General features: G+C 36.7%; 1 protein-coding gene across 4 annotated transcripts in view; it reads left to right on the top strand.

Moving 5' to 3' along the window:
- The first annotated feature begins 483 nt into the window (after window positions 1-483).
- Window positions 484-21618, top strand: part of DYNC2H1 (dynein cytoplasmic 2 heavy chain 1) — a 190083-nt gene continuing 168948 nt past the window's right edge. For 3 of the 4 annotated variants that reach the window (XM_076328218.1, XM_076328216.1, XM_076328217.1), the window contains exons 1-5: window positions 16102-16234; window positions 16322-16550; window positions 17016-17143; window positions 19226-19341; window positions 20577-20704. In XM_076328218.1, coding sequence (XP_076184333.1) covers window positions 16113-16234; window positions 16322-16550; window positions 17016-17143; window positions 19226-19341; window positions 20577-20704 — 723 coding nt within the window. In that variant the 5' untranslated portion in view covers window positions 16102-16112. Of the gene's footprint in view, window positions 896-2745; window positions 2917-3906; window positions 4043-4366; window positions 4486-5049; window positions 5195-5977; window positions 6211-6461; window positions 6597-6693; window positions 6808-7001; window positions 7114-7288; window positions 7414-8734; window positions 8911-10290; window positions 10487-11684; window positions 11781-13612; window positions 13766-13875; window positions 13975-16094; window positions 16235-16321; window positions 16551-17015; window positions 17144-19225; window positions 19342-20576; window positions 20705-21618 lie in introns of those variants that run through there. The other variant, XM_076328219.1, reaches the window with a different exon arrangement.

The following is a 21618-nucleotide window of genomic DNA, read 5'->3' as shown; positions in this document are numbered from 1 at the left end:
AGCAGCGCAAGCCCGAGAACCGCTGGTTCTGATCGGTGACGGAGCGGGAGGGGAGAGTGAAGCACTCCGAGTCCCGCGGTGCCCGTGGCACCGTAATGCGGCTGACGGCACGGGAGATGCTTCGATGACTCCGAGAGGAAAGCCGTGCAGCAGGTCGGGACGCCGCCGGGGACGGCCGAGCCCCGGGCAGCCGCCGGAGCCCCGGGAGCCGCTCGGGGCTGCCGCCCTGCCGGGAGAAGGGCGTCGCGTCCCCCCCGCCCCCTCCCGCCTCAGGCGGTCCCGGGGCGGCCTGCGGAGGGCGCGCGGCGCCAGGGCACCGCCCAACACCGCCCCGCGGGGCGGAGCGTGCCCCCGCCCCGCCCTCCTCGCTCAGCCTGGCGTGCCTGCCGATTACCGAGCGCGTCGACCGCTGCCTTTCTCCCCGCCGGCGGCAGCAGCGCGGCGCTTGCCCGTCGCCACCCGGACCAAGCTCGCGACCGCGCCAGGGCCGCCATATTGAGTCACCATAGTGACGGGTCCTGGCAACGCAGGGACGCCGGGAGGCCTCGGGCCTCGCCTTGTGCCCCGGCGAGAGCCGCCGTCCTTCCCGCCGCCCGCCCTTTGGGTCTTCTCCCGTCAGCCCTCCATGTACTCCCGTGGGGTTCTGGATCCACCCCCGCCTTGACCCTGCCTGACGAGGGTGCGTCCTGCCAGCATGGCCGGGGAGGGAGACAAGAGGAAGCGCTTTATTTCAGCCACGGCTGCTAACTACTTCGGACTGGATCCAGCTGTGGGTCCCGCTGCCCTGGCCGCGGGGCTCCATTCCCGTCCGGAGCTGACCAACTTCCTCGACGACGGCAATGAGTTCCTCCTCGTCGTGCAGCACTCGGGCACCCAGCTCGCCGCGTCCAACAAGGTACCGTAGTGTCCAGCCGAGTGTGTGCAGGCACCTATGGATCCAGCATGTCCACCGCATCCCAGTGTTCGACTGGGGATGCAGAGCCTGGAGTCCAGCCCAGGTTTAGTGGTCATAAAAGACTGGTATCTGATTCGGGAGACATCTTCCTACTGCGAATATCTATGCTGGTCTCAGTGTCTGCTGCATAAATTACTGGCCCAAGAGTCTGTGAAGACTGGTCAGCCGTGTGATATATTTGTTAGTGGACTGTGCCCACGCTGATAGGTAGTTTTAGTGTGCTGTATATTGTCACTGTGTGAATGTAATGCAGCCTGGAGAATGGCATGTTATCTTGCTGCAAATGCCAGGTGGAGTCTGATGTACAGGTTGTTCCTGGGCAAGGGTGCATGCAGGTGACTGGAAGGATTGCATTGCCAATGTCCAGGCAGGAAACGTGGCCCAATATGCGGCACATTGGCTGATATTTGACAAGTCCCAAGGTGGCTGTTTGTCCAAATCATGCATTTTGCAGATTGATGTGTCCAGCTGTGAGCAAATCTGAGGTTCATTGTGTGAAATGTCCTGCGCTGAGTGTTTGTGTTTAGTGAGTGACTCATCCAAGTGATACCATGGGGTGTGATGTGCAGGGAATATCACCATGTAATCAGGACACGGTGTGGTGCCTGCCACACGGAGTGTAGAGGCAAAGCACGGGTCTTGACGTGCGACCCATCATTCTGCTGTGAGACCAGGGACGTAGTGTCTGTTATGTCAGTGACAGATTTTTTCTGCACTGAAGACTAGTATAATGGGTCGTTAACATATGAACTGCTGTGTGGACCAGTAACTTACATACCTCCTGGTGTAATCGTCTGTGTAGCCTGTGAAGTCTAGTGCATGCTATATTCATGCAAGAATGAACATTTACATGTACCAGTTTTCTGGGGTGTGCTGCTGAGCCACTGTCTAGTATACAAAGCTACTGTCAGCAGCTATGGACCTGTTGTCTCAGTGAAATGATGTCTGTAGGTCTTGGGCTAAAGACTTGATACGAAAGTAAAACTGATACTGTCCAGTAAAATTGAAAGCTGTTCTTACCAGCCTTCTATTTCTTTTAACAGAAAAAAAAGTTCACAGATGTTTATAATTGCACAGAGTTTGGGATTTCAGCTAGCGTATCTTTTTGCTATTGTTTTATCGAATATTTAATAATGTTCTCCTGTTTTATGAATTCTCCTCGGCCACAAATAGTTTCAATAATTGATTTTATGGCAATTTTTGAAACTTTACCCATAAGTTGGACTGTGAAGGGAATGAGAGTCATGTTACAACTTATGATTTTACTGATGAAGGAACGTACCTTTTTCTGTCCTTGAGAAATGTATGAATTGCAGTAGAGTTATGTGTTTACAGACTCAGGAGAACAATAATGAATATTTAGAAAAATATTCCCAAAGTTATGTAGTGTAAAAATGCAATTAAAAAGACAGACTTCATGCTTAGTTTTCTCTAGGCACAAGAGGGAGTTTCTGGTTTGTCCCCAGAAAGTGCTAAGTGGAGTTTTCAAAATCAAAATAGCATAAATAATTATTGTATTTACAGATATTTTATAATGAAAAAGGCATTACACATTTTATATTGGAGTTCAGGTTCCTATGAACTCAGGGATAAGTGTAATAAAAGTTTTCATTTTCTGTGCAAATCAGATACTACCAGAATGATATCAGACCCCATAGGGAGTAATATGGTATTTTATATTTTTTTCTTGATGTAATCAAGAAAATTTGTGTAAATGTTGTACGTAATTTAGTATAATATGCAGTCAATGACAGTTTTCTAAACAAATCCTGTCTTCTTGATTATTACAGATTGAAGCTACTGATTCAAAGAATAATGTGTTGGTGTTCTTTAAGCTGCGACCTGATGTAATTACAGAAGATAATCTTCATAGTAATATTCTTGTGTCATCTATGCTAGATTCACCAATTAACACCCTTTATCAAGCTGTACGACAAGTTTTTGCACCAGTATTACTGAAGGTTAGCAATATACTAATTTAAATGTTCTGTAGATTTATACTGAAACATTGAATTTCCATAGGATGGTAACTCTTCTGAGATAAATATTTTATGTTTTAAAAATAAAATATTTTAAGAGCTTAAATAATGGATGATAGTTCTAATTTCTAAGTTAAAGAAGGTACTTCACCTCCTATCAGTAAGGATGAGAGGAGGATTCTGGTCATACATATGCTTGACTAGAAATGTGGAATACACTGGGCAGTGGTGGTTAATGGAGACAGCAGCTCCTTACCTCCTTTCCACCAGTAATTCCAGTCTTGTGTCCTTTTCTTGTTTTAGATATTCTTATATTTTATATGAAATGCATAGGTCTGTATCATGCAAACTATGATTCTATAATATGTGGCAGATAGGTGTGCTAGACTCTAGATTACTTTGTACAACTGCATTTTTCATAGTTTTGCTTTTTAAAAATGTTCTGAGGCTTTTCTTTCTGTTCCGTTAAAGAATATATTTCCTTTGTGGATTTTTTGTCAAAAATGATGACCATGGCTATATTTTATAAGCTGAACAAGCAGAGTTGCACTATTTAAATATTTTTAATTTCTTGTATGTCATAATATTAATAAAATAATTTTAGAAAAACACAATAACTTTTAATATTTGATTCTAGCAATTTCCAGATTCTACTATAGAAGTAGATTCCAAATTTAAACTTAAGAGAATTCATTAACAAAGAATTTTGAACACATTTTCAGAGTGCCTTTATAAACCAAACAACTGACATTTGATTTTGTGATAAAAAATTTTTTACAGTATTATGCTGAGTTGTTAAGTGAAAAGAATGAGGTGCTTTCCGTGACTTTAAGAAAAATAGATTATTACATTCTCCCATCGTGTGGTAGGTTACTGCTATTAATCTGAATAATTATTTTTTTTTTAAGATTAATGGGAGGAAAATAGTAATTGTTCTATCATGAGTCACAATTTTTGAAATTTTCATTGCAGGATGAGAGATGGAGTAAAACATTTGATCCCAAACTCCAGAAACTTTTAAGTGAGCTTGAAGCTGGCTTGAGTACTGTTCTCAGAAGATCAGATCCTAATTACACAGGAACAAAATTCAGTGAAGATGATGTGCGAGGTTTGTTTCGCAGTTATGTCTTTTATAGTTAATTTTAAATTAGGAGTAAATAATTTATTTACAGGTTGAGTTTTCAGTCTTCATTATCCCAGTGACTGCAGAATGTGAAATATAACAAGTTGCAGTGAGTAAATTGGAATTAGTCATGATCAGCTCTGGTCTCTTGGTATGAACTTGATACTACATCTAGTCAGAGTCAGAAGTTGAAGGATAATTACATAACCATATAGTAAAAATTTGCTTTAGAAAGTTATGTTCTGATTGAAAATATTTTGTGACCATTCATGTATTTCATATTAAAACATTTTCCATTATTATTTGCAGCTATACTTACACCAACAGATGAATTTCAGTTCTGGATAGAATGTGCTCATCATGGAAGTAAATGGTGTAGTAAAGAGAGAGCTTCTCATTTTAAAGACCTATTTGAGGACATTGCAAAAGTATGTTTTCTTTTGTGTGATCAGTAATATGTTTGTAGACTTAGTAAAAAACACTCTTCTTATGAAATACATGTCAGTATATGTACACTCTTTTCAAATATATGAGTATATAACTATATAGTTATTTTTTTTTAGGCAAAATTTTACTTTACATTCATGTAGTTTCTAATTACAATGGTGCAGGGGAATGCCAACATTTAATTGGGAGCAGATTTGACCACTGAATACTAAGAGCTGCTGTAGAAATACAACAGTATGCTACAGTTTGTGAACTAGAAATTGACTCATGAAATTATAAAAAGGAAAACTGAAAATGCAGATGATGAATGCCATCATGCAAAATTTTTGGCATCTGTAAAGCGCTTCCTTGAATAGCACTTCAGATATCAATGCACTCTTCACATGAATAAACTTACACAAATGCTTGTTTTTTGAGAGGATTATGCCATATTCTGGTAAGCAATAAACGCCAGGAAACTATAGCAATTGCCAGCTTCAGAAAAGTATGTATGTTTCTACAGTACTAGTTGCAAAGTAATCGTATTAAGGATATTTTTTTTCTAGGATTATTACAACTTGGATAGTCTCTCATTATTTGAAGTTGTGGATTTGGTGGAGACTACCAAAGATACTGTTGATGGTGTGTGGAGACAAACAGAACATGATCCTTATCCACAGCCACGCATGCATAATCTCTTGGATGTAATAGGTAAACCTTTATGCAGTCTTTATTAAATGAACAGTTGAGAAAAAGTAAAATGAATCCTTGAGCAGAGACCTTCTTCCTCCTAAAGGCACCAGTGGTAACCTAAAGCATTAAGGTGCTTTCTTCTTGTAATTATGATCCATGAATATTATTTGCCTTACAGTATGCAATAGTTCAGCCAGTTCTGGTAGATGCCTTCATACATGCTTAGGAAGATGATAGATAGTAACAAGATGGAGTTGGATACCTTTCAGCCTGTGGACTGGATTTGTCTTGTTTCTGTTTGACTCCTTGTCTTCCTCTCAGAGGAGAAAATTTATTTACATAACCCCCCATTTGAAGGTTGATTCAGTCTGTGTGGAGGTGAGAGCAGGACGTGCAGAGAGGTTGCTTCTCTCATTCTCTCAACAGCAGTCCTACGTTCTGGGGCAGGCATAAGACAGTGAGTTTGTCTGCTGCTGCCAGATGTGTGTGTGCATGAGGGAAAGGATTGCTGGGCGCAGCCAGCTACTGCCATTACTGCTGATAAAGACAGGTGCTTGTGCGTGGATTCCAGAATCCAAATCCATCAGCTTCTGATGTTGGACCAGCCTCTGTTTCAGTTGGAGATGTTTAAGAGATTTATTGAATCTGAAACAAAATAATCAGTTATTGATACATTTGTGTGGTTTGAAATCAAGATGTTACACTGTTTTTTTAAATATGTGATTGGAACGTGGTGTAGCGTTTAAAGGAATTATTTTAAACAAACATAACATTGCTTTTGTATACTTTTTTTTGTTCTAGGTGGCTCGCTAGGTAGATATGTTCAGAGAAAACTAGCAGCTTTGAATTTGTGGGAGGATGCTTTTCACAGTGTTAAAGAAAATGTAAAGGCTGGCATCTTGATTTGTGAGCAGTGGGTGTCAGCTTGTGAATACCTAACTGGACAACTGTGGCAACGTTATACTCTACATCCATGGAAAAATGAGAAATATTTCCCTGAATCGTTAGCCAAACTTGGCAAACGTCTTGATGAGGTAGAGATTTGAATTATACACATTTATTTCATTAGACAGAATTAAACAATATTGTTCTAAGTTAAAAAAGCGCATTAAAACACTTTTATAGCCTTTTCAGATAGCATTCCATAATCCATGTTTGCCTGAGCCTGTCAAAAGTTGCTTGTAAAAAGGAGAGGGATGGGATGTGCTGCTTGTGCTTTTTGCTTCTAAATACAAGTTTTATGTAAAAATATGTTGGATATATCAAATATTTATTTCCCTTATAGGTGCTAACTGTTAGAACACTGCATGAAAAACTTACATTCTTTTTGCCAGCTGGAGAACAAAATGCTTTACATCTTGTCCAAGTGTTTGAACCCTTTGCTGGCCTAAATCCTGTACACTATAATCCTTACACAGAGGTATAATGCTTATTTTTAATTTATTCACATTTTTTCTGTGACTTTTTATGATGTGTATGGATAGTCCTAAACTAACCTATGAAGTCATTATCTCTAGCCATTATGGAAAGCAGCAGTCTCTCAGTATGAAAGAATTATTGCACCAGCGGAACAAAAAATAGCAAGCAAACTGAAGAAATTTATTTCAGAAATTCAGGACAGTCCTCAGCAGGTATGGGTATTTTTGTAGTCTGAAAACTTCCCTAAAGATAAAGTTATTTAATTCTTAAGTAGTCAGTTTAGAGCACAGGAATAAGTTCTTAGAGCCAAAGACAGTACTTATGAACAGCACTAATGAGTAGTGTCAGAATATGTTCAATTTTTTTTCAGGAGAAAGAGATAACTTTTTTAAACTTCATATTCCAGCTTCTTCAAACATTTCAGAAATATAAGGAACTGATAAAGCATGCAAATATAGGCAAAGAATTGCTTTTTGAAAGGGAAACATTGCTAGCAAGACTTCAAGATTATGTCAAAGGTAAAAATGTGTTTAAAAGTATTTAATTGCATTAGTTCTTTTTGCAAATACTAGAATTATTTATTTACTTTTAGAATTTTGTCAGTATCCCTAGTATATTTTTATAACTACAATAATAATTTTAAGCTTGTTCTATAAGGTTTCTGGTCTAACATGAATCTTTTGCTTGTGTTAGACTATCAGACAGATTTTGAAACTCGATGCCATGGTGTTCCTGGTGATGTTTCTGGACCACTGTCAGGCAAAAACCTTTCTGAAGTTGTCAATAATATTGTATGGGTACGGCAGCTGGAGATGAAGGTAACAGATTCCGTTACTGTTTAGACACAATATTATCATAGAACGTAAAACGTGGTATTTGAGATTTGTGGACTTCCCGAGAGTTATATAATCAAGATTCCTTATCAGTGGTGCTGCTTGCTAAGTTGAATTTTATTAACTGACCCAGAAGACAGTCTTTTCGTAATACACTGAACTTTCTGCTTTTATGACTCTAATTTTTTTTGGCAAAAAAAAAGACCAAAATTCTGAGAGGAGGTGTTTTTGTTAAATTTTACCCTCCAGTCTGCATTTTAAAATTGTATTTAAGATTTACAGATAGCCAGATTCTGACATCCTGATTCTCATTGTTATTGCTAACCTGTGTAGTGTCCCCTTGAAATCAAAGAGATTTCTTAGTAGTACTTTTTTCAGTCAGTGCCTGCCAGGAAATTTATTACAGAGACTGTAGTAAAAGTAAATGTTAAACGATTCTGTGTTCTCTTACAACAGAATGAGTTTAAAATATATTTGACTCTATTTTAACTTATATTATTTTTGTTAGTTTGTTACACTTTAGTTGGAAACTCTGGAACTTTTTTTGGAAAGTATTGACTAGTTAAAAGCAACATGTTTTCTGTAAACACAAGTGCCATTTACAATAACTATAGATTTGAATGAGAATAGAAGTTACTTATTCCAGAATAACTATTAGCCCAGTTTTTTGGCATTCACCTCTGATTTGCAGAAGTCTCAAGGGCCCATTTCAGCTGAATGTGACAAAGGGTGGAGGTCTTAAAAGTGTTACTTTGTTATGTGTCCTGCAGAGAGAAAAGCAGCAGCTCAGGTTTCACAATTATTTCTTCTGCTTAGTCTGCTAAAGACCTAGAGAGCAGTTCAGCTGTTGCGGTGTCAGTTGTGTGTCTACTTCAGGCTGTGCTAAGTTTTTTAATTGCTCTCAAATCTCCGCTGATTGAATTGACTAGGGTTTTGATTAATTTGTCCACATGTAGAAGTGAAATCCCATTTGAAATACCTTTGAGTATTGGCATGGACCTTATAGATACAACAAAAGACGCATTGGAGATCTGTACCTTTATGGAGAATTAAATAAAGACCAGGTGGGATACTCTGGGATATCTTAATAGTGGTAGACACTTGTGGTAGACAACTTATTCGGACCCAGTTTACTGTAATGGGAATTTGAACATCTGGGACACAATTCAGGATTCACTTTTCTTTTTCTAATCTGTTTTTGAATCCTACTTTGATGTTTTATAATACTGATTGTTATTGTGGTGATTTTTATTTTCTAATTAAATACTGGGAAGTTAACCTTCCTTTCTTTGTGATTGTGTTTAAGGTGGATGATGCTATCAAGCTGGCAGAGGTTCTTCTGTCTGACTTGTCTGGATTTCAAACTTTTCATCAAAGTGCAGATTCTTTTCTGGAACAGTTAAAAGTATATGAACAAGAACAATTTGATGATTGGTCTAGGAATATCCAGTCAGAATTATCAAATCCCAAATCAGGACTTTGGTAAATACATTTTTGTTTAAATAATGTTTATGCTGAAATCTGTAGTGTGGTGTAATTCAGTATAACATGACAAAGGAAATAAATTTTACAGAACTGAGAATGAGTGGAGAAACAGAGAGTTCATTATCATTTCATCTTTCTGCCAGGCTTAGTTGGTAGGGTGAAGTATACAGTTAATAACTAATCTTGCAGTTTCTAGTAGCACCTGGAATGAAAGCAATGTTTGGTTTGCTTATTGTTACTACTTGTTATCCATTGTAATCCATATAGTGATAATGTCTAGAAACCAGATGAGGTTAGAGTATAGCTGTGATATACAGATGACACATGTAGAGTAACAAATGAATTGCTATTCACAAGAAATTCTGCAGTCTAAATAGAGCAGGTGAAAGAAGTGTAAGAAAATAAATCTCATGAATGGTGTTCCCTAAAATAATGAAATTACTTTATGGGATATTAAAATATATTTTAACAATTTTTTTTTTAAATTTATTAGCCACATAGCCTCTGACTGCACCTCTGAGTGTTGCAAACTTTCTTTGAAAAAAGAGTTTGTCCACAGTTTCAGAGGGTGCAGGAGTTGATACTTATATGTAAACTTTTATTTTATGACAAACACTCAAATATAACAAATAAGCAGATTCAGCACTCCAATATATAATAGCCATCTAATTTATTAGTACCATAGAATTTTGTTATTGTGAGATTTTAAAAGTTGCGAAGAGATTAATTAAAAGGAAAAGAAAAGAGGTAGCTCACTGCAAAGGGGAATGCAATGGATATGGGAACTAGAAAAACATGAGAAAAAAAGTGAAAAAAATGAGTAAAGCTGAAGTTTTTATGAAAGAAGCCTAAAAGGATGATGGTAGAAGCATTACTACAGTAGAAAAAAAAATTGGACTAAAATCTAAAGATAGGCTGATGTTCTTATTAGCATCTGATTATGTATACCAAAACATTTCACTGATCCAAGTCCTGGTTCTTAGACTGGTTCCCTCAGAGAATTTCTTTGCCTTTGCAGTGTTGAAGGCTGGTGCCTGTAAAGTGCCTGCTTGAGAGAGAGAGTATGATGGGTTCGGTGGTTTTGAGAAATACTGTCTAGCTGTGAGTTACATGTTAACTATTGTAACAGGCCAGAAAAACTTTGTGAGCAAAACCAATAGGCATTGTTCATTTTTTCTTGTCTTCACTGGCTTTGAATTAAGAGAAAGGTTACTAGAATAACTTCTGAGTAAATTAAAATTTTAATAAACCTAGAAAAATGTAATAGAATGACATCAAGCTATTTAGACTTGTTTATTATATTATTATAAAATGCACCTAAGAAAGGATCAATATCAAATTATATTCAATAATACGTTTAATTTGATTTTGGTTTAGCATCCAAGCTAATAGTCCTGTAATGGAGTTGGATCATGTTTTTGGAACATTAAACATACTTTATTCAGATCGTTTGGTGACTCTCCTAAGAGAAGTACGTCAGCTATCAGCACTTGGTTTTGCTATACCGGCTAAAATACAGCATGTTGCAAACACTGCACAAAAGTTCTGTAAGCAGGCGGTCATCCTCAAACAGGTATAAGATTAAATGTCATAATAACTTCCTGTTCTGACTTCCCAGCTTTAGTAGTAGAACATTTCTAGACTATTATCTTTTCTGACTGTGTGGTTAAGCTTTTTGCTGTGTTTGTCTGCATGAAAGTGACTTGTTTCTTGAACAAATTAACTGAGTCCTTAAAAGACACCAAAAATAAAGAAATGCTTTACAATTTCGGAATGTGTCTTTTTTTGAAACCAAACGAATTATAGTATTAAAGCCATGTGAACTTACTGTATGAGTATACAAAAATAAGACAAGTAATTCGTTGATCTCCTGGTTTTAGTCTCAGTTTCTGATTATTATAACTGATGGAAAATGTCATAAAATGGACCAGCTTGTCCTCACCATTGCTAGTTTTCAACTGAAAATATATGAATAAGTATTTTAATGGAAATGTGTGTTTGGTTTTTTGGGGGGTTATTTTTTGATTGGACTCAATGCTACATAAGTTTTTATTGGGCTTATATTTCAGTTGAAATACCATGTCAAGTTTTCTTCTGTTACTGTAAGATGCAAGAATACATATGTATATATTGGTAAAAATTCTTATGTAGATACATAAGCTCAATTCAGTTTCACATGAAGTGTCATTGGTGTCTGAGATACCTGCACAGCTAAGGCAGAGATGACACAAGACCTACAAGATAGCCATGCATCTGTATCATTGACAGGTGCTCAAGTGGAAACCTTAGTCATCTCAAAAAGCACTAGATGTCTATGTGTGGACAACTAAACCAAGTTGTAGGGTATCCATCTTACTCCAGCTGCCAATCTGGAAGTAAATAGATCTTTTTTAGGTCTTGTGTCATATCCTGATGGATGTCATGGATACTTGAAGGCCTCTGAAATGGCACTAGATGCCTACATTTGCATACAATAGTGGAACTGTTCCTCTTATAATAAATCAGAGGCTGAACCTTAAAGTGAAGTATAATCACCTCAGATATGTGTAAGTAGCAGTCGTTTTTGCTATAAGAATTCATCACTAGAAGAAGATAGGATCACGTTAGCATTGCATAGTACTTTATTTTTGTAAACATTTTACTAGTATAGTTAATTCTCATTTCTTAATGGTATTGATTGGGCAATACTTTCAGAAATATCCTGCATTACATTTATTGGCTTATAAATATTCTTATCTGTACTTGTAAATTTAATCTCTCCATTTTTACAGGTGGCGCATTTTTATAATTCTATTGATCAACAAATGATTGAGAGTCAGAAGCCAATGATGTTACAGTCTGCTCTAGCATTTGAACAGATAATTAAGGTGAAAGAATTCCTCTTTCTTTGTATTTTTAATTTCAGTGGTATCTGTGCATATTCTGTGCTGCTTTTTCTGTGTTTATTGCTGGACTTTTTAACTACAGCCTTCCCCTACAAGCAACACCATCTGTTTAATTAGCATTTATTGAAATCAGTGAGCTTTTTTTTTTTTATATTGTCATTTAAACAACTGCTTACTCCTTTTTACTTCAGATATTAATGTAATATGCTCTTTCGGGAATTATTTTTAGTGTTTGAATTTACACATGAACCTCAATGTGGTCAATTCCTTAATAGTTGGGAATGGAACTCCTGTTTTAACAGTTCTAAATGATATTATTTTGATCTATTTTAGTAAAAATGGCATATACTTTATTCTGGAGATAAATTAGTATTAAGGAATGGTTTCACTGTTTTGACTGTTATTAAATCTGTGGATTTTGTAATTCTCTTGAATATTTCTAATTCATGTTTGGTGCAGGTTGACAGTGGATAGTTTCCGGTTTAGATTAAGAACAGAGGATCTGTGGATCTACCTGATTATTGACTTATGCATTCAGTTTGTTACAGTGGGTTGGTGTTCAGACATAATACAGTTGCTCTGAGAAGAGGGGTTTTTTTGTAATTGCTAAGGAGTTCACTATACTTAAAGAAGTTTTAGATTCTTTTAAGGAATTTGGAGCAATTTGGAGGAATTTACTTATTTATTTTCATTTTTCTGCTTTGAAGGGACAATACGAACTTAAAAATTACACTACTATCTACAGTTTTTTAACACCATATCTCTATTTTATGTCTGGAGAAACATGTTGTATATCATGAATTTCAGTTTACTAGTTTTGATCAGTTTGAAGCACTCCACCCTCTTCCAGCACTCTTACAATGTGAGAATGGCTGGAGAATTATAACATGCCCATAAACTCTGTATTGCAGAAGAGAATAATGCCTCCAGGGCAAGCATTACAGAAACGATTGGAAACTCACTCCTGAGAACCATTGTGCAAGACAGAGTATAAGAATGGGGCTGAAAGTAGAAGGGTTGTTGGGGTTGGGACTAGTTCACACAAAATGGTGGAGAGTCCAGACCAAACTGTAGGTTCAAAAGTGCCCTGGAAAAAGTTCCCAAACTGTCTCTTAAATTTTCCTTGGGCTGGCTGCAGATTATGCCACAGATTCCTTTAGTGTGCAGACCCTAAGACAGTGATGGTGCAGAAGTGTTCAAAGGCACAACATATTCTCCTATTTGACGTGATTTCTGCCCTACATCTTTTAGGAATATGTCCAATTGTGGAACTTCAGATGCTTTTTTCTTCTGATTTTCTACTGTAAACTTAGCAAATGCATAAAACTCCCAGAATCTTGATAAAAAGCCCAGAGAAAAGGAACTCCCCAAAGCTGCTTATGAGTCAGTGGAATTTTACCTTGTAATTTAAAAAATTTATTTCATGATAAACAGGTGAAGTTGGATAGCAATTATTAGCATGACATTTTGGGTTTTGGTCTCTGCAGAACAAAGAGGAAGGGAGGAGTTTAAGGTGTCCTCTCAGATTAAGATGTCTGCTTATGCATGTGGGGCAGGAGTCTTAACATCAGTGGATTTATTTCAAGGTCTGTTAAGTCTGACATTAATGCTTCCCCAGTGCATTGATGTAGCTATAATGATATGCCCACGTGTCTGTGATTTGCCAGATTATTATGTCTCTAGTGCAGTAGTGAGAGGGAGGTCCTCCATTTTTTACTAGGAATAAACCCATCTTTCTCATATTATCAATTCTGTATGCTAGCTGGTAGACTATATTTGTCATTAAACCTTACAAAAGTTGTATGTTTTTCAAGCATTCAAAATCTGGTCCTGGAGGAAAGGCTCAAATAACATGGGATAATCCTAGAGAATTGGAAGCTTATATCCAAAAACTCAAAGCTGCTGCTGAACGGCTTTCCACTGAAAATAGAAAACTAAGGAAGTGGCACACAAACTTCATTGAAAAGGTATATTTTCCAGGTGAAATTGAAATCAGGTCTCTCATAGATTACTTTACCCTTTTTTTCATTTATGTGGTGATGAATGTGTTTATTATCCTTTACAATTCTTTTAACAGGTTATCTCTCTCATGAATATTGATCTACTTCGGCAGCAGCAGCGTTGGAAAGATGGACTCCAGGAGCTCAGAACTGGTTTTGCCAGCCTTGAGTCACAGGCAGGGTTTCATTATCATATTGGAAACTGTGAACATTTGACTTTTCAACAGTAATCAAGATTTAAGACTCAAGCATAGTATGATTGAATTAATTTTGATTAAGGAGTTACTAGCTAGCTCAGGAAAACTGACTGTGTACTACGTAGTTGATGCCAGATGTGAGGTAAAATCTCAGATGAGGAGGGTGAGGATAATCTTTTTTATGTAATACTAGTAATGGGAGAAGAAGAACACTTGGTCAGATGACAGGGGTTAGATGAAAAAATGGGAAAACCTTAGGTCATGTAGATCAGTTGTGTCTGAGCCATTAACGCAAGGTAAAATAAAGAAATTGGTACAGATATGAGTGATCCCCAGGCAGCATAGAACAAATGTATAAAATTTAGAATTAAAATGCATTTCTGCATGAAATAATGAAAAAGCCACATTTTTATTTGTTCACTTATCAGCTGTCAACTTTTAGAATAGAATCATAGAATCATTTAGGTTGGAAAAGACCCTTAAGACCATTGAGTAAGATGATTAAGATTTTGATAAAGAATGTCATCTTATTGAAGTAACTGGATGATATTACTATCACCTAAGCTATTTTGAGGTATCATTCAAGTCAGTTTAATTTTTCCTATAGCCTTCAACAATAATGGGACTATATTCTCAGATGTATGTGGTGTTCTCAGCCTTTTTAATGCAAACCCAGATTATTTTAGTTGGTATTTGCCAGTCAAATAAAGGCAGTGTTTTAACTGTATTTTTCTTATAATTTTTTCCATCTTTTCAAGATAATGTGAATAATAAATAAGTGCATTGACTCAGCTTTTGGTTTGTAATTTCTTGTGAAATTTAGTTTACAAATTTTTATTTTTAAGTCAGTATATTTTCTTAAAATTAATAGTCTATATTTGGTTTAAGATCTGTTTGAAAATTGTTTTGGTATTACAGAGTACTTTATATGGTAAATTAACTAAGCTGTATTCAGTCACTTTTTTTTATCCTTGACTAGAAGTGATAAAACTTAACCAAGTGTATCCTGTTTTCACCGTCCAAAATTACAAGATGGTATAGTGTTACTGCTGTTGTCATCAAGATTTTACATATTTCTTTAAAACCCCTATATATAATTGTCTTATGGCTTAATTGAGACCATTTCAAATTTTCTTACTGGAATCTTTCTGTTGGAAGAGTTCCTCCGGGCAGCCTTGAATTATAAGGCAGATCTTAACTGCGTAGCTTCCTGCAGCAACCTTGGACTGCCTCCAAAGCCCTGGCTGAAAATCTCTATCCAATTAAATAAGAAGAGAACCTGTTAAGCTGGAAGAAGTTTCTAATTTCTTTTTGAACTTGCATTGCCCTTTTGAAAACCCTTGGATGGCTTACCAGTGATCATTTACAGACTTGAGTGTATGATATGGCTTTACACATTCTTACAGTGCAATGTAGCAGATTCTAATGAAAATCTGAATTCTTTAAGATGAAATCTTATATCTACTTATTAGTTAACGTTGATCTGTGGAAACACACAAGAATTTTCTGAAATGCTGTTTAAAAGGTAGCTTACATATCATAGGAAAATTAAAAGTGTGATACAGGTTTAGATCTCTCATTCAGCCAGCTCTGTATCTTATTTCTAGCAGAGTCCCATGCATTTTAGGGTAACCTTGAAGAATCTCATAGTAAACCAATGGGGCATGAACCTCAGTGAAGTTGTTATGCTGGACTGCCCTACTGGTTTTATTTGGGTATTTTTTTTTATTCCTATATTCATTTGAAATAAATGTAATAGCTCTAGATCTTCTTAATATTCAAACTGGTCATAGAATCATAGAATCATAGAATATCTTGAGTTGGAAGGGACCCATAAGGATCATCAAGTCCAACTCCCTGCTCCTTGCAGGACTACCTAAAACTAAACCATATGACTAAGAGCATCATCCAGACGCTCCTTGAACTCTGACAGGCTTGGTGCCATGACTACTTCCCTGGGGAGCCTGTTCCAGTGGTGTGATACTTCTTTGAATTTTACTAAAATCCTGGTCTTCAGGCATTGTACTGTGCTCAGTTTCAGATTATAATTATGGTTTGAGGAATAAAATAAAATAAAAATAAACATTGTTAAATTTTAGGGTTTCAAATCATGTGATATGAAAGCTTGGAGACAGCACTGGAATCATCAACTTTACAAAGCTCTGGAGCATCAGTATCAAATGGGCTTAGAAGCACTCAATGAGAATTTACCAGAAATAAATATTGACCTAACATTCAAGTAAGATTTTTTTTTCCTATTAAGAAAGTATTCTGACTCGGATTACATTCAAGTATTAGTTTTTGTATGATTTGTTTCACTTTTTAGGCAAGGCCGGTTGCAATTCAGACCTCCTTTTGAAGAAGTACGAGCTAGATATTACAGAGAAATGAAGAGATTCATCTCCATTCCAAATCAGTTTAGGGGAGTAAGTGAAGTAGAAGAAGAGTCTATATTCACTGTTATGACTGAAAGAAATGCAAATGGATTTCTGACCGCTTTCAGCAAAGCAGAGGATTTGTTCAGAAGGCTGACAGAAGTTTCTAATCAGTTCAAGGTATTTTCAATATTTGACTGACTCATACTTTTTTTTTTTTTTAGATTTGTGTCATTTTAAGCTTCAGACATTCTAGAAGTAACTGAGCAATGACATTTGTGCATTATTGTCCTTTTCTTAAAGGCGTATAAGCAAAAGCTTAGAAAGTCCATCCATATTAAGCCAACCACTTAAGCACATACCTAGCTTGAAGCATATGTTCCCATTGAAAGCTCAGTATTATAGCTGTCTTTTTACTCTTGTTCAAAATCTGTTTTGATTATCCTTAAATGTGTGAATATGTCAAACCATTTTGTACCTCCTGATTTTTGCACTAAGAGAATCTGTAGGTAATTGAAGGAACACAATGGTTAAAGAGAATGTAGCTTGAAAACGTTATTAAAGTGTTTTAATATTATTGAGAAACAGAGTTTTTTAGTCTGGAAAATATTTCTTTTCCATGAAATCAAAAATAATGTTGAAAAGGAATGGATCGTAATTGGCCAAGTAGATATGGAAACTCTGGTGAAGACACATCTTTCTAGCAAACAGGACTGGGAAAAAAACTTCAAAGCATTAAAAGTGAGAGGGAAAGAAGCAGAACGTCTTCCAAGGTATAGTGTAACTCTATTCTTTTGTTTGAATAACATATTCTATTAGATACTTTAAAGATAATAGTAAAATAGAAATATTCTTTTTATGTGGAGATACAGATAGAATTTCAAGTGGTTTTAAAATATTGATGTACTTTTTAAATGTTTAGATTTTTGTTTTTCAGTTTTATTTTTAGACACTTATTCCCTTTTATCTGTGCAGCCTTCTCTGAAAACTTTTAATGTCTTCCTTCGATATGATGGGAAACCCCCTCAAAATTCAGGGTGGATTCTGAAATATTACAAAACACGGTGATATTTTAACAATTCATAGAATCATAGAATAGTTTGGGTTGGAAGGGACCTTTAAAGGTCATCTAGTCCAACCCTCCTGCTGAGGGCAGGGACATCTTCAACAAGATCAGGTTGCTCAGAGCCTCGTCCAACCTGACCTTGAATCATAGAATCATAGAATCATTAAGGTTGGAAGAGACCTCTAAGATCATCGAGTCCAACTGTCAACCCAACACCACCATGCCCACTAAACCATGTCCCTAAGCGCCTCATCTACTCGTCTTTTAAATACCTCCAGGGATGGGGACTCAACCACTTCCCTGGGCAGCCTGTTCCAATGTTTAACCACTCTTTCAGTAAAGGAATTTTTCCTCACGTCCAATCTAAACCTCCCCTGGCACAACTTGAGGCCATTTCCTCTTGTCCTATTGCTAGTTCCTTGGGAGAAGAGACCGACACGCACCTCGCTACAACCTCCTTTCAGGTAGTTGTAGAGAGCGATGAGGTCTCCCCTCAGCCTCCTTTTCTGCAGGCTAAACAACCCCAGTTCCTTCAGCCGCTCCTCATAAGACTTGTTCTCCAGACCCTTCACCAGCCTCGTTGCCCTTCTCTGGACACGCTCCAGCACCTCAACGTCCTTCTTGTAGTGAGGGGCCCAAAACTGAACACAGTAGTTGAGGTGCGGCCTCAACCAGTGCCGAGTACAGGGGCACGATCGCTTCCCTACTCCTGCTGGCCACACTATTTCTGATACAGGCCAGGATGCCATTGGCCTTCTTGGCCGCCTGGGCACACTGCCGGCTCCTGTTCAGCCGGCTGTCGACCAGCACCCCCAGGTCCTTTTCCGACAGGCGGAATGTTTCCTTTTAGCCAAGTTCTGTACATGTGGAGTATATGTGGCAGTTGGGAACAGACTTAGTAAATGTTTATACATTAAATAATTCCTGTATTTAAACACTTGATTACCTCTTATAACTTATAGCTTAAGATGTACTAGTGTAGGCTTTTATTCTTACATATATTCATGTGTATTGCATGGTTAGAGTTCTCAAATGAAACTGGTGGGAATCATGTTCAGAACAAGTAAAAGAGGTGACACTTCATGCAGGAGAATGGACTGGTAGAACCTGTTGTCTGAGTGATATTCTGAGTAGTAAATAGTTTCATGAGTTCAAGGACAGACTGCGGTGAATAGAAGAGAAACTGGCTGACATGTCTTATAGCCAGAAACCACATGTGGCTGTGAAGTGCCATGATTTGAAAATAATTGGTGTTGAGGGAGGATACTCAGGAAAGTATCAAATAAGGTACCCCTTTTCTTAGTGTTCTTTAGGCATCTACTTATAGTCACTGTGAGATATTAGCTATGGGGCCTTGATATGACTCACTGTGGCTTTTCTTATGTTCTTAGGACTATTGAAGTCTGGGTTTCTCATGGAAATTAGAGATTTAAAGTCATGACTGTACAAATAAATAAAATATTTTTCTTTTTGAGTATAGAAATAGTCCTTTCGAATTTAGTGACATTGGTTATATAAAAACAGGTAATTTTCTAACTATTTGGAGGAGCAGAGCATTAAACCTTAGTCCCCATAAAACCGCATATATATGCCTAGTGTTTATAAATATTTCAATAATATAAGTAATTTTCCCAATAAGCTATGACTTTTATTTGTAGAATTATAAGGGAAATTTTTTCTAATTAGGCTACAAAATCAGGGTAAACTATAGACATGCGTAGATCTTAGAGACATTGACACATAAGTATACTACTGAATATTTGCTATTTTTTAATCTTTTGTCTTGAAGCACCATCAGGATAGATTGTTTAACTGTTAATTGCAACCCTGTGAAAACTGTAATTGATGATTTCATCCAGAAGTTGTATGATGTTCTTGTCATTTCTTTGAGAAAATCTATTCAAGGTAAATAACTTTAATGAATACTGTTTTTTTTGTTTCTGTTGTACTTGCAGACTTTTGTGTTAATATAAATACTCTTTTTATTTAAGAAATATTTTACTCTTGGGCAGTGAGCTGCAGAAATCACAGTGCAGAGAAAGTAATCTGTTACTGATTTTTCACTACAGGCCTAATCTAAGACCCCTTGATGTCCATGTGCATCTTTCACATTCACTTGTTTTGGCCACATCTGTTCCAGATGTAAAAGAATACATATGAACATTATTTTCCTTGTTTCTTTTGTCTGGAGGAGTATTTCTTTGACGTTTGAGGGAGGAAAATTTCTTAGACGTTTGAGGGTAATTGAAGGAGGCATCATGAAACGTTGTAACTAAGAAAATTATTAGATTTTTCTTTCACAAATTGAAATACTTCATCAGGAGTCTTAAATAACCTAGGCTTATTCCACGGAGTTACTTGTCACTTAGATTGTCAAAATGCAGAGTGTTAAAGAGTGCAAAATATTTCCCTGGTTTTGGGTGGTCTATCTATATCTGAAACAGGTAGAAAAAATGGAATAAGGTGTAGATGGTAAGAAATACCATTGCTTTGTGCTTTAAATATAACCATCAGCACAGGAAACACAGAACAGGGGTTGTGCAGAAAGTGAATTATTTCCATAACCTGAAAGATGAATCGTTTCCTGGAAGATGTATTATTTCCTGGAATTGTAGAGCTCCTTTCCCAGTGCCAAAAATATCTACCTTGGTAGGAAAATACAACATTATAGGTTAATCAGGCTTTTGTTTGTGAATCTGTTCAATGTTTAAAGCAAGGTGGCTTTAGTTAGTTAGTTTCTTTAAAAAAGAAAACCAAATAAAAAAACACCCAAAAACCCCCAAAACAATTTTAACATCTGTTTTTCTCCATTTACCCAAAAAAGACCTATACAGATTTTGAAAGTGTATAAATAAATGCCTTAGGTATTTACGTTTAATTCTCAGAAGGGACTCTGATACTTACGGTCTAAATGATACACTGAACACTGGATTACATTTAAAAAACTATGTGTAAACACAAACATGCAATTTTTGCTGAAGCAGCATATAAAATTGGGGTCTGCAGTTTTTTAACCAAATACTTTGTGTACATTATCATATCTTATGACAATGTGGTATCACAGTACATTTGTCTAACTTGCATATTTATTACTACAAATATTTTCTCCATAACTTTGTTTTCCACATTTCTTTATATAGCTCACTTATATGATGTTTCTTCATTTCTCACTGATGCCATGGAAACATTAGTGGTTAGGCCCCAGACTGTAGACGAAATAGCAGAAGACAATTTAAAATATTTAAACCTGCATGAACGAAAAGAAGGGGTAAGATACTATTTTATCATATCCAGTACAACAGCTATCAAAAAATGTAATTTCTTTCTAATATGGAAACTTGTACTTAATGTAACTAGTTTAGAACATGCAGCGGTCCATGTAGCACAGTATTTTGTCTCCAGCAGTAGAATAAAGTGGCTACCTAGGGAAAAATATAAAAAAGAGGTAGCATATTTGATGCTTTCCCACATTTCTAGCCTCCAACCAGAACCTTTTTGAGTTTTATGTGGTTCCTGAGCATATAGTAACACTCGGATTTCTTTTCCACAACCTCACCTTGTCTCCTCTTGAAAGCAAATACACCTTTCACATCCAAAATATCCTCTGGTAAAATGTAGGTCGATTACCCATTAAATGAAGGACCCCTCCTTTTTTTCTTTTTTCAGCTGCCCTCTGTTAACTTCATACCATTTAAGTCTTACATTGGAAGAGATATGGAGCAATCAGTCACTATTCTTCCTTTTCATGACACATGACTGAACTGTTGTTTGTTGTGTCCGGTATCAGCCATTTCTTTTCTAGATTGAAGAGTTTTAGTTTGCCTAATCTTTTCTTATACATAAGCACACCCCTAACTTCAATCATCCTTGTTGCCCTTTGGTAAGTCTTTCCTAGTTTTGCAATAACTTTTTTCTGTGGGACCAACAGAATTTTGCACAGTTCTTAAGATATGAACAAACCATGGATTTGTATGACGAAATAACAGTATTATCTCTTTTATTCTCTTTTTTATCTTTGTGACTCCTAAAATTTGTTTTACTTCCTACTGCTCAGATTAAGCTGGCATTTTTTTAAAACTGGCTGTCATAACCCAAGATATCAACGCTGAACTGCAGTCGTTAGCTCAGAACTCAACTTGTACATGTGAAATTTATTTTTTTACATATATGTCACTTCATGGT

The sequence above is a fragment of the Aptenodytes patagonicus genome, chromosome 1, assembly GCF_965638725.1.
Source record: "Aptenodytes patagonicus chromosome 1, bAptPat1.pri.cur, whole genome shotgun sequence".
Lineage (NCBI taxonomy): Eukaryota > Metazoa > Chordata > Aves > Sphenisciformes > Spheniscidae > Aptenodytes > Aptenodytes patagonicus.
The sequence above is the reverse complement of the archived record's forward strand: the minus strand, read 5'-3'. Positions and strand labels throughout refer to the sequence as shown.